General features: G+C 54.5%; 1 protein-coding gene across 1 annotated transcript in view; it reads left to right on the top strand.

Moving 5' to 3' along the window:
* The first annotated feature begins 2,137 nt into the window (after window positions 1-2,137).
* TNS3 (tensin 3) overlaps window positions 2,138-11,600 on the top strand; it is a 210,592-nt gene continuing 201,129 nt past the window's right edge. The window contains exon 1 of the mRNA XM_040455025.1: window positions 2,138-2,614. Within this exon, the coding sequence (XP_040310959.1) occupies window positions 2,153-2,614 (462 nt within the window). The 5' untranslated portion in view covers window positions 2,138-2,152. The remainder of the gene's footprint in view (window positions 2,615-11,600) is intronic.

The raw sequence follows: 11,600 nt of genomic DNA, 5'->3' as shown, positions 1-11,600 counted from the left end.
GAGGTGCAAACTGTGAGCTGTGGCAGCAGCTGAGTTCTTGCTTTGCAAAGCACTGAGAAGGTGGAAAAAGTAGTAGCTGCTGGGAACCGGGTGCTCCTCGATGCAAATTGACCAGCTTTTACAAAGTGTAGGTTTGGCACCTAATGGTTTCAAAAGGAGCAACTTGCAAATGTGCCTGTGGGAGGTGAAGGTCGCGGGGTTAAATATTATGGTCCTGCAGGGGATGTTGCTGATGGGGATTTAGGGGGGGGGAAAGGCCTGGGAAGAAGGCTAAAAGGCAAGAAAAGTGAGGGGAGGGGCGGGGCCTAGTAGGGAAGGTTTCCGACCCACTGCTGGCTGGCCCATTTTACAGATGAGTAAATTGACAAACAGGGATCCCATCAAAGCTCTGGCTGGTGCCCTGGCGCTCAGGCTCCTTGTCTAGGACCAGCCTGGCATAAACCACCCCCGTGTGGGGAGAAAGCTTTCTGTTCCCTCCCAGCACCCTCCCCTCCCCCCCCCCCCTCCCCCCCCCCCCCCCCCCCCCCCCCCCAGCTCCTGTGGGGTGGAGAGGTGCAGGGCGTTCTTGCTGGAGAACCCGCCAGCCTTAGCCAGCAGCGTTACTGTTGTGGGGCCGCTGCTCTCTGAGTGGGAGGCTTCTCTAGGGTGGCTCCCAGCCATGACTTTCTCTGGGAGAGGCCCTGTTTCCGGGTTGGGCCTCCGGCGGGGTCTGGTTCTGCCCCCAGGAGCTGGGCTGGGGTCCGGAAGATACAGGCCCTTTCTGGTAGAACTCCGTAAGCACGGGGTGATCTGTGCCCCGTGCACCTGGAGGCCCCTGTAGTCACCTCTGTCGATCCCGAAAAAGGACTCCTGGTTAGTTGGTTAGTTCAGTAGGTGTTTGGTTAAGTCAGAGCTACTGTTTGGGTGTAGGAAGCCGTCACTGGTCACTGTCACTGTCTGGGTCCCGCGCACTGTTCTAGCTGCTGGAACCCTTGCTGCCCGGGGGGGGGGGGGCGGGGCGCATGCAGGGGGGCGCCTTTCTGGGGGTGCCCGTGTGGAGCTGGTATCGAACACCATTCCGCCGCTGCTTTTAAAACACCTAGACATTCAGAATCGCTTCCATCAAAGTGCCGTTGAACGTGAGTTCTGCTGGCTTCAGTGAATGTTGTGAGTCTGTTCTCATGGGCTGAGCCCTGTGGACAGCGGGCAGGGTGGTTCCACAGCTGGAGTGGGCTCAAGGTAGGCACGGTTATCTCTCCACGACTGTCCCTTTCCTAGAAGGGCAGGAAACCAGAATCTCCTGGTTTCTAGAACTTCCTGTTGCCTTCTGCCTGTCTGCACAGTGTTTGGTGAATGTCCATGGGGCAGTGTGGGTCAGGGGTGCTCTGTCACATCCACGAGGCTGTGCATTCGGGGACATCTGGGTATCTGCTGTGCCTGGATTTGGTACAGCCCTGCCGGGTGTCCCAGAATCCCCCTGGGGAGCCGCTGAATTGGAGTGGGGGAGGCCTGCGAGGGCAAGGATGACGACCACGGGTTGGGGGAGCCCTTAGGAGCGGTCAGAGTGCCCCCCTGTGTCACTGCCCCCTGCCCGTGTCATCAGCGATGACCCCTGCGCGTTTTAAAAATTATGTTAATTTTTTTTAAAAAAGGAGGCAGTGATCTAGTATTAATATATATTGTCCCAAATGGGCTAATTTGATGAAAAATGTGTGTTTAAGGAGTCTTGGTCGGTAATCAGGAAAATTCCCTCCGGTGGGGCATTCCTGATCAGGCAACTTGGAGCCACCAGCTCTGGGAGAGAAGTCTTTCCGATGCGTCTGTCCCTCGTCCCTGGGCTGGACAGGGCCTCTGTGCTCAGCTAATGGCCTTGCAGTAGCACCTTTTTGACAGCTTAGCTGTCCTCACCGACATAGGACCTGATCTTCCCCTACCCTCCTCGCAAGGCGTGGTTTTTGTCTCCGCTTTCCAGAGCTCTCAAGACCTGGGGCTCGTTGGAACCCTGGTCTGATGGGGACAGTCTGTCCTGCCTTAGTGATGGGCGGGTGGGCAGAGCCTCTGAGTGCATGCCTTGGTGTGGTGCTGGGGGCCGGGGGGGGGGGGGGGCGCGTCCCGGATTGGAACCCAGGTCCATCTGCAATCTTGGGACTTGTTCCCAAGACCAGGGGTCTCCATGGGTCCCCGCGAGGGGCTGGCGAGGTGTCCGCAGCTGGCGGGGCTCCTGCCCCAGCTGCTTCCTCGGACAGGGAGCCTGTTGTCGCTTTCTGCCTCTCTTCCTTCCTCCGTCAGTGCTCATTGTGGCGCGTGGGGGCTCCCGCCTTCCTCTTCCTCTCCTGGGGAGACCGGAGAGTGCTCACTGCACCCTTGGCAGCCCTGGCTTTGTTCTTCAGCTTTAGGAGTCATCTGTGGGCCCCCGTTCCAGCTTCCCGAGTGGCGAACTGCTCACGCTCCCGGGGCCGGGCTGTGCCCGTGGGCCCCGTCCAGGAGGCTGAGGCTCCAGGCAGCCGGCACTGTGCTCAGAGGCCACGCAGGGTGTGCCCTGAGCGTAGACTTTCTGAGAGCGTCTGTGAGCAGGGAAACTACCCCCCGAGGTTTGGAAGGCCCAAGAACTAGCTACAGCCGACAGAGAAGGCAAGTGTCTACTGGTGTGGCCCGGAAGGCCTTGCCGGCCTCTGGCGGCTCTGCTGTGGGCAGGACGGGCCTGGAGTGGGGACCCTTCTCCAGTTCCCGGCACACAGCTGCAGGGTGCTGCCTGTCACTCATCGTGAGCCGCAGGAGAAGTGTGGGCAGGCCCACATCTGGCCGGCGAGGCGCCCTGGGGCCAGGCCGGGCCATTAGCTGGGCGTCTGCGTTCTGTGCGCATTCCTCCCAGAGCCAGGCTGGAGCTGGCTGGGGGAACAAAAGGGCTCCATTGACTGGGTCCTGGCCTTCCTCCCTCCTAATTCATCACCTCCCAGGGGCTTCCTGAGCCTCACTCCCTCCCTACTGGGGATTTTGGACGCAGATCAAAGGCACGGCTCGGGCAGCCTGCTGGGAGGAAAGAGTGGGTTCTGGTGGCCACAGACTTGGGGTAAAGCCGCCCTTTGTCGTGGGGAGTATCCTTGGGGCTCCCCACCTGCAGCTTGGGGACTCGGTGCCCTCCAGGGGACTCACACCAGCACGCCCAGCAAGCCCCGTGGTGGTGTTTTGTGTGACTTTGGGGTTGCCTCTTGGAGTTAGGTTGGGGTTTCCTCCCTGCTTGTGGCCCAGGGCCCCTGCTGAATTTCCATAGCTCCGGGGTCTCCTGCTGGAATACCACTTCCGCATTCTTGGAGGCGCTATCTGATCCCCCACGGGGGCCAGCAGTGTGATCCTTGGAGGAAGTGGTGGGACTCGTTTGTCCTGGTGATCTGGGGACGGGATCTGAAGGCCCCCGGGGTGGGGGGGGGGTTGGGCAGTGAGGGAAGGAAGGGGCCTATCTATGCCCTCAGCTGGTTGGGCAGGCATTTCCCCTTGTCCTGGGCCAGGAGGGGAGGGGACAGTTGTCACCAACATTTTTCCCCAGTCAGAGAAGCTTCCCAGGTAGTGGATGTCTTAGCTTCTTAAATTGATTTCGGACTCTTTCTACAAAATAATTGTCACGCAATACGTGCTGGCTGTCGACTTGGAGAGCCGTCTTTCTGTAAGCACTGGCCCAGAGGCAGTGTTCTGGAGGGCTGTGCTTCTGGACTTTACCTCGCTGAGATCACGTGCGGTTTTAGCACCAACAAGGCAGTAAATGCATCCCTTGCCCTGCCCCCCTGCCCCCTGTAACCACCTCTGCACACGCACAGGCATCGGTGACAGTGCCCCAGGAGAGGGATGTGTCGTAGCGGACGTGAGGGCTGTGTGTCCTCTGCATGCACCGCCTGCATGCATCATCCCTGCACGGGGGCTGTTGAGCAAGATCCTGGCCTGTCATGTCCGCGGAAGGACTTGCCAGTCTGACCGAGGTCAGAACACAAACTTCTTTCTGGTATCGTGGTAAAATACATAAATCATAACATTTTCCGCATTAACTTGAAGAGTTCAAGCGCACAGTTCAGCAGCGTTGAGCACATTCATGCTGTCCATCCCCAGATCCGTTTCCCTCTGGAGAAGCCCTGTCCCCATGAAGCGCTAACTCCCCACCCCCTCCCCCAGCCCCCCGCTCTATCCCCCCTACATTCTGTCTCTGTGAATGAGTCCTCCAGGGACCTTGTTCAAGTGAGGTCACACACGATTTGTCTTTTTTTTTTTCAAGTCCAAAGCAGGCTCCAGGCTCTGAGCTGTTAGCACAGTCTGACATGGGGCTTGAATCCACGAACCTTGAGACCCTGACCTGAGCCGAAGTTGGACGCTTAACTGACTGAGCCCCCCAGACGCCCCACAATTTGTCTTTTTGGGCTTATCCCACTCGGCATCACGACCTCCGAGGTTCACTCATCTTGCAGCAGGTGTTAGAATGTCCTTCTGTTTCAAGGCTGAAGAATATTCCCTCGTGTGGATGGAGCACATTCTCTCCCTCGGAGAGGGTCACTCGGGTTTGGCTGTTGTGAGCAGGGCCGCTGTGGTCGAGGACGTACAGGTATCTGTTTTTTAGCCCCCGCTTTCCTTTCTGCTGGGCATGTGCCCAGGAGAGGACACAGACTTTTGGACGTCCCCTTGATATATACAGTTGCATCGCAATGTGCTCTTTAGAGCCTCTCTGTGTCTGCCCAGCATCCCTGACTGCTGGGCCTAGTTGGCGCCCACAGGGTAGAAACCAGGCCCGCGGGGGAAGGAAGACGGAGACTTCTTACTGAGCTATTTTGACAGATTGTGTAAACTCAGTGATTAATGGAACGAGGCAGGAAGAATGTCTTTCATTAAAAAAAAAAAAAAAAAAAGAGCCTTCAGAGTTGCTTGGTTTTATTTTCAATTAAAAGGGTCTGATTCTGTTTCTGGAGAATGGTTTTAATTTGGATAAATAGTTCAGTCTGGGAACCGCATGCCAGAGTCTATGATCTATGAGTGCAATTACCCAGGGCTCCATCGGCCGCTTTTCGGACCCGGGCCTGCTTTGGTTTGGCCTCGGTGCCGGGGCCCTGCAGGTGCTGAGCTTTGGGGACAGGCCACCCTCCCGACCTGTGCACAGGTCCCGACCTGTGCCTTGAGAGCAAGAGGCCCAAGCCTGGTGGTCGCTGGTTAATTTTTATCTTCCAAGAATGCGTGTAGGATCTTGAGTCAGGGATGCCAAGGAGCAGGCCCTAGATCTCCCCTGCCTTGCAGTTGGACCAGATTCACTGGCATCTTTTCCAACGTGGGTATTGGCGGCATTGGTCAGGTTTGGGGGATGCAGAGGGGCAGACATTCTCACAGGCTTCCCCCTTACGGAAGCTTCTTCTAAGGCCAGGCACAGGGCTCTCTGAAGGCTGGGCCTGGGGCCTTCTTTCAAAGGGGACTGGAGTTGGATCGCAGAGTTGCAGAGTTGCAGGGAAGCTGGGAGAGGGGGAGTCCTGGGGGCTCTGGGGAAGGAGCCCTCGGGGAAGCGGCCTTGGGAGCGTGAGGCCCTGGAGGAGGGATGGGGTGGAGGAGGGCAGAGGGGATGAGAAGGCATAGGATGGAACGTTTCACTTGCTAACCTGGGGAAAGTGTCAAAGCCTCAAGTCTCCACGCTGTTTAACCAGTGGGGGCGAAGTCTGCGACGGGGCCCATGGGAGCTCTCTAGTGTGGCCAGGAGCTGCAGCAGGCTGCCCCAAGTGCAGGCAGCCACACAGGAGGGGCGCCGGACGAGGTGGCCCTCTGCAGCGGGGAGGGGTCCTGGCCCTCTGCATCTGGGGGTGGGGGGAGACGCTCAGCCCATAGGAGCAGCCGGTGTGGACCAGGCCTGCGTCCCGGGACTGGCACACGGGGTCCTGACCCGCTTCTGGGCAGGCAGCTCGGGGGCTGGAGCCCTGAGGAAGTTCTGATGCGCCGCCTGGTCCTTGGGAGCCCCTGCCCATCTGGTACCGCATTGGGGGGACACTGGGAGCATCCGAGGTCTGTTTTCCCAAAGCCTGTGCACCTCCACTTCTGGAATGGCCCTGGCAGCTCCTAGGTGCCCCACAAAGCCCTTTCTGGTCGCCCACCTGCATGCCTGTGATTGTGACCGGATGAGATGTTTGGATGAGATCAGGGGCAACGGCAGAGTCGAGTCCTCTTGTCCTCGCCCCGTCCCACCCCGTTTCTAGGGGAATACCCATGGTGTGCGTCATCTTGGAGAGCATAGTTAGCTGTCACAGTGTTTCCGTTATTGCTGGAGATGCCATCGCCCGATTACTGTTACCACGGTGATGTGGCCACCGGGTGGGTGCAGTTGGGGGGCCCCGTGGTGCCCACGGTCCCCAGCGTCCAGGTCTCTTGCGCCACTCCTCGGGCTGGCGGCCAGGGCCCCGCCAATGTTGGTCTCCTTACGGGGTCACCACGTGCAGGGTGAACAACAGTCGGTAGCTGACAACGTGTGTCAGGATGGTGGGCACTGAGGCTACAGGCAGGCTGGCCGTGGCTCCATGAGGCTCTGTGACCAGTGCTCTGGGTAATCGTGTGGCCAGGACCTGGAGGGGCCCGAGCTCAGCTCTGCAGCCTGGAGTGTTCTGTGGGGTCTGGACGGGTTCAGCTTCCTGGGTCTCGAGCCAAGATGGGTTGGGTCAACGGGCTGGGGGCTGCCGGAGCCTTTGGCCAACCTCAGTCTCTCTTGTTTGCCCCATTGACTTTGGGGCTGCCTGCCTGCCTTCCATTGGTCTAAACCTGTTGTTTCCGCTGTGTTCCGCCTGGTGTCAGACCCGAGTGCTCTGAGGACATCAGCATGTCTACATCCTGTGGTGCCAGATGGTGTTGAGCAGAGAGGAGGCCCTTGGCTGGGGGCAGCTGGCTGTATACCCTGGGGCTGGGGCAGAATGGGAGCCGGCCTGCGGTCCTGGACCCGGTACAGCCACGGAGCTTCTCTCGCAGCCTTGCTGAACGGCTTAAGGACGCTCCCTGGTGACGTGAGGTCATCTTGAGGACACACTGCGTTTTCCTTCCTTTTCATCTTCAGTTTCTCAGCCTTTTCAGAAGACTCCATCCCAAGTAAGCATTTCTGACCCCTACGTACCCTGCCAGGCACCTGGGAAGGAGGTGGGCTGCGGACGTTGGCTGTCACAGCCTGTGCACCCTTCCTGACGCCCTCTGGGATCAGCTCGCTCATTTGTGTTCACATGTCTCTCTCACTAACATCTGAGCTCTTCCAAGGCTGCTGCTTTCGATTTTGTAAGATAAGAGCTTCGGAAGCTGCACAGAGTTAACGGTGTGCCCTTGGGCAAGACGTTTTGTCGCCGGGTCCCAGGAGCCCTGTCCCCCCCTCATCGGCAGCATGCCCGGCGTGCTTCACAAACCAAGGACACAGTTCCACACCCCAAGGGAAACCTTCTAGAAGCTGATTCTTTACTGGAAGAGAGGGGCGTGCTCACGTGTTACCCCAGGGTTTCATTAATTTTTTCAGGGCCGCCACTTTCTTTTTTCTGGAAGGTTTGCTTTGCAGTGAGCTCCATTAACTTTCAGGCGAGGGCCGCTGACACGGCCTCTTACAGACTTGAGAATCCGACCCACTGTTACTTCCTTGGAAAACTGCCACATTTCAAGTTGTCATATTATTGAGAGTTGCCAGTAAATGCCCGCTAGGAACCCATGCAGGCTCCCCAACCAGAGCCGCGAACACAAGGCCTGAGTTTACTGGTCGTGCAGCACAAAAGAATATTCTTTTTGGACCGAGCGAGTGGTGGGGTTTCCTTGAAACCCGCACTGTAAAAAAATGGCAAGAATGATTTCCTTTGTCTCACGCTCAGAATGGATTCCAGTGTTGATGCAGACTCACCAGGATGTGTAATCTCTTGTCTAATATTTAAACGAGGGTTTTGTTCTGGTAAAAACGCGGGGCACCCAGCAGACTCCTTCGGGGACAGCAGTGGCCCGTCCTCCTTAACCGGCTTTCTGTCCAGCCTGCCGAGGTCACGTTCATAAATTCTTTCGCACGGAACACATAAAAAACAAAACAAGACAAAAGGAAACAAAACGAAACAAAACAAAAAACTGGCCTCGGGGCACCTGGGTGGCTCAGTCGGTTAAGTATTTGAGTCTTGGTTTCGGCTCAGGTCGAGCATGATCTCACGGTTTGTGAGTTCGAGTCCCGCGTCTGGCTGTGTGCTGGTGGCACGGAACCTGCTTGAGATTCTCTCTCCCCTGCTCGCACACGCTCCCTTTCTCAAAATAAACAAATGAACATTAACAAACCTGGCCAAATTTCGGAGAGCTGTTTCCATCTGCTGTGTGTATGCTTGCTGGCGGGAGCCCACAGCTCGCCGTTGGGATGAGGGACGGGGGCGGGGGGTACATAGCACCAGGGTGGCCTCGTTCGCGGGCCCTGCGGTCCCTATGTCTGCTGGCCCGTGTGCCCTTCTCTCAGTGGGCAGCTGGCCTCTCGAGGGCCATGGTGTGACTGCACTGCCTGGCTCTGTTTCCCTAGTGTGCGCGTGTGTCCCCCGCTTAAGGATTGATGTGGTGCGTGTCACTTCACAGGCCCCGGGCTGGTGTCCGAAAACGGGCAGGAGGGGCACCAGCCCTTTGTCTGCTTGTCCCCTCCCTCACTCAGTGCTTTTGGGCACCTGATGTTTACTGCATCCCAGCCGAGCTCCTGGTGCTCTTGACCCTCAGCACACTGAAGGGGTGGGGGCAGCGGGTCCACCGGCTTGTTGGCTGTGTCTGCCTGGACGTGTTCCCCCGGCGCAGCTGCTGTCTGGCTGGCCCCCGCCCCCCAGCGGGCCCTGAGAGGTGTCCCCAGGCCCTGTGGGGTCCCTGCTTCTCTTCTTTCGGCTGTCCACCAGCAGGAGAGGTTACAGGGCAAAGTCACCCACCACGCCGGCAGGAGGGATAGGACTGAGCACATCCACCCCCCATGCACCTGCCCCCGGGGATGGTGTGGCTGGCCTCAGAGTGGGGCGCCCCTGTCTGGTTCACTGTGACCTCCTGTGTCCCAGGGACTGGAGGCCCAGTCTGGGGCTCTTTTTAAAATGTTTACTTCTTTCTTTCTTTCTTTCTTTCTTTCTTTCTTTCTTTCTTTCTTTCCTTCTTCTTCCTTTTTTATTGAAGTGTAGCTGACATACCATGTTGTATGTTTCAGGAGTACAACATAGTGGTTCAACATGTATACCCATCATGAAGTGACCACTACCGTAAATCTAGATATGATCTGTCCCATACAAAGTACTTCGATTCTGTTACTATAATCCCTATGTGGTGCATGGTATCCCAGCATCTTTATTTTTTTGTAATGTTTGTTTTTGAGAGAGAGAGAGAGAGAGAGAGAGAGAGAGAGAGAGAGAATGAGCAGGGGAGGGGCAGAGAGAGAGGGAGACACAGAATCCGAAGCAGGCTCCAGGCTCTGAGCTGTCAGCACAGAGCCCGATGTGGGGCTTAAACTCACTAACCCTGAGATCAGGACCCGAGCCGAAGTCGGACGCCCAACTGACTGAGCCACCCAGGCGCCTCATTTTTTTTCTTTTATAACCAGAAGTTTGTACCTTTTAATTCTCTTTTCCTATTTTGCCCATTCCCCACCCACTTCTTTCTGGCAACGACCACATTGTTCTCTAGAAGTCTGTCTGTGTTTTCTTGTTTTTAGATTCCGCATGTAAATGAAATCAAACAGAATTTGTCTTCTTGTCTGACTTCATTTCACCTAGCATGATACCTTCTAGGTCCATCCATGTTGTTACAGATGGCAAGATTTCATTCACTTTTATGGTTGGGTAATATCCCATTGTGTACAAACACCGCCTCTCCTTTATCCATTCATTCGTCAATGGACACTCGGGCTGCTTCCGTATCTTAGCTACTGTAAATAATGCTTCAGTAGACATAAGGGTGCATGTATCTTTTCTAATTAATGTTTTTATTTCTTTTGGATATATACCCAGAAGTAAAATCACTGGATTAGAGGGCAGTTCTATTTTTAACTTTTTGAGGAGCCTCTGTTCTGTTCTCCAGAGCGGCTGCCCCAGTTTGCATTCCCACCAAGCAGTGCAAGAGGGTCCCCTTTCTCCACATCCGTGCTGACACCTGTTGTTTCTTGTGTTAATTTTAGCCATTCTGACAGGTGTGAGGTGGTATCTTCTTGTGGTTTTGATTTGTATTTCCCCGATGATGAGTGATGTTGAGCACCTTTCCATGTGTCTGTGGCTATCTGGATGTCTTCTTTCGAAAAGTGTCCGTTCATGCCTTCTGACCGCTTTTTTTTTTTAATGTTTAGTTTTTTTGAGAGAGAGAGAGACAGAGAGAGCGTGAGTTAAGGGAGAGGCAGAGAGAGAGAGGGAGACACAGGCTCCAGGCTCTGAGTTGTCAGCACAGAGCCCGACGTGGGGCTTGAACTCACAAACTGTGAGATCGTGACCTGAGCCAAAGTTGGACGCCTGACCAGCTGAGCCACCCAGGCACCCCATGTCTTCTGACCACTTTTAATTGGATAATGTTTGGGGTGTGTGTGTGTGTGTGTGTGTGTGTGTGTGTGTAGTTGTATAAATTCTTTATAGATTTTGGATACTAACCCTTTATCAGACATGTCATTTGCAAATATCTTCTCCCATTCCATGGTTGCCTTTTAGTTTTACTGGTTGTTTCTTCCGTTGTGCAGAAGCTTTTTAGTTTGATGCAGTCCCACGTGCTTACAGTAGCTTTTCTTGCCCTTGCCTCAGGAGACTGGTCCCCAAAAATACCACTAAGACCAATGTAAAGAACTTAATAGGAGCTTTATGGTTTTGGATCTCACTCAAGTCTTTAATCCACTTTGAATTTATTTTTGTGTTTGGTGTGAGAACGTGGTCCAGGTTCATTCTTCTGCATGTCGCTGTCCAGTTTTCCCAGCACCACTTGCTGAGGAGACTGTCCTTATTCTATTGGATAGTCTTTTCTGCTTTGTCATACATTCATTGGCCATACGATTGTGGGTTTATTTCTGGGTTCTCTATTCTGTTCCATTGATCTGTGTGTCTGTCTTTGTGCCAGGACCACACCGGATCACTACAGCTTTGTACAGTTGACATGAACGACATGGTATGTCCAGTTTTGTTCTTTCTCAAGATGGCTTTGACTATTAGGGGTCTTCTGTGGCTGTCCATACACATATTAGGATTCTTTGGTCTAGTTCCGTCTGTGAAAAATGCTGTTGGTATTCACACTTGATCTTAGCCAAAAGACTGAGAAGCGATTGCTATTGCTATTTTGGTAGGGATTACATTGCATTGTAGATCACTTTGGAGTACGGACATTTTATCAATATCAATTCTCATCCATGAGCATGGTATATCTTTGTGTTTGTTTGTGTCATCTTCAAGTTCTTTCATCAGTGTCTTACAGTTTTCAGTGTACGGATTTTTTTACCACTTTGGTTAAATTTATTCCCGGCTGTTGTAAATGGATTATTTTCCTAATTTCTCTTTTTGATAACTTGTTATTGGTGTATAGAAATGCAACAGATGGGAATGTAAGCTGGTGCAGGCACTCTGGAAAACAGTATGGAGGTTCCTCAAAAAACTAAAAACAGAACTACCCTACGACTCAGCAATTGCACTACT

The sequence above is a fragment of the Herpailurus yagouaroundi genome, unplaced genomic scaffold (genome assembly GCF_014898765.1).
Source record: "Herpailurus yagouaroundi ecotype Mexico unplaced genomic scaffold, PumYag 214, whole genome shotgun sequence".
NCBI classification, from domain to species: Eukaryota; Metazoa; Chordata; class Mammalia; order Carnivora; family Felidae; genus Herpailurus; species Herpailurus yagouaroundi.
Note: the sequence above shows the minus strand (reverse complement) of the source record. Positions and strands in the feature narration are given on the sequence as shown.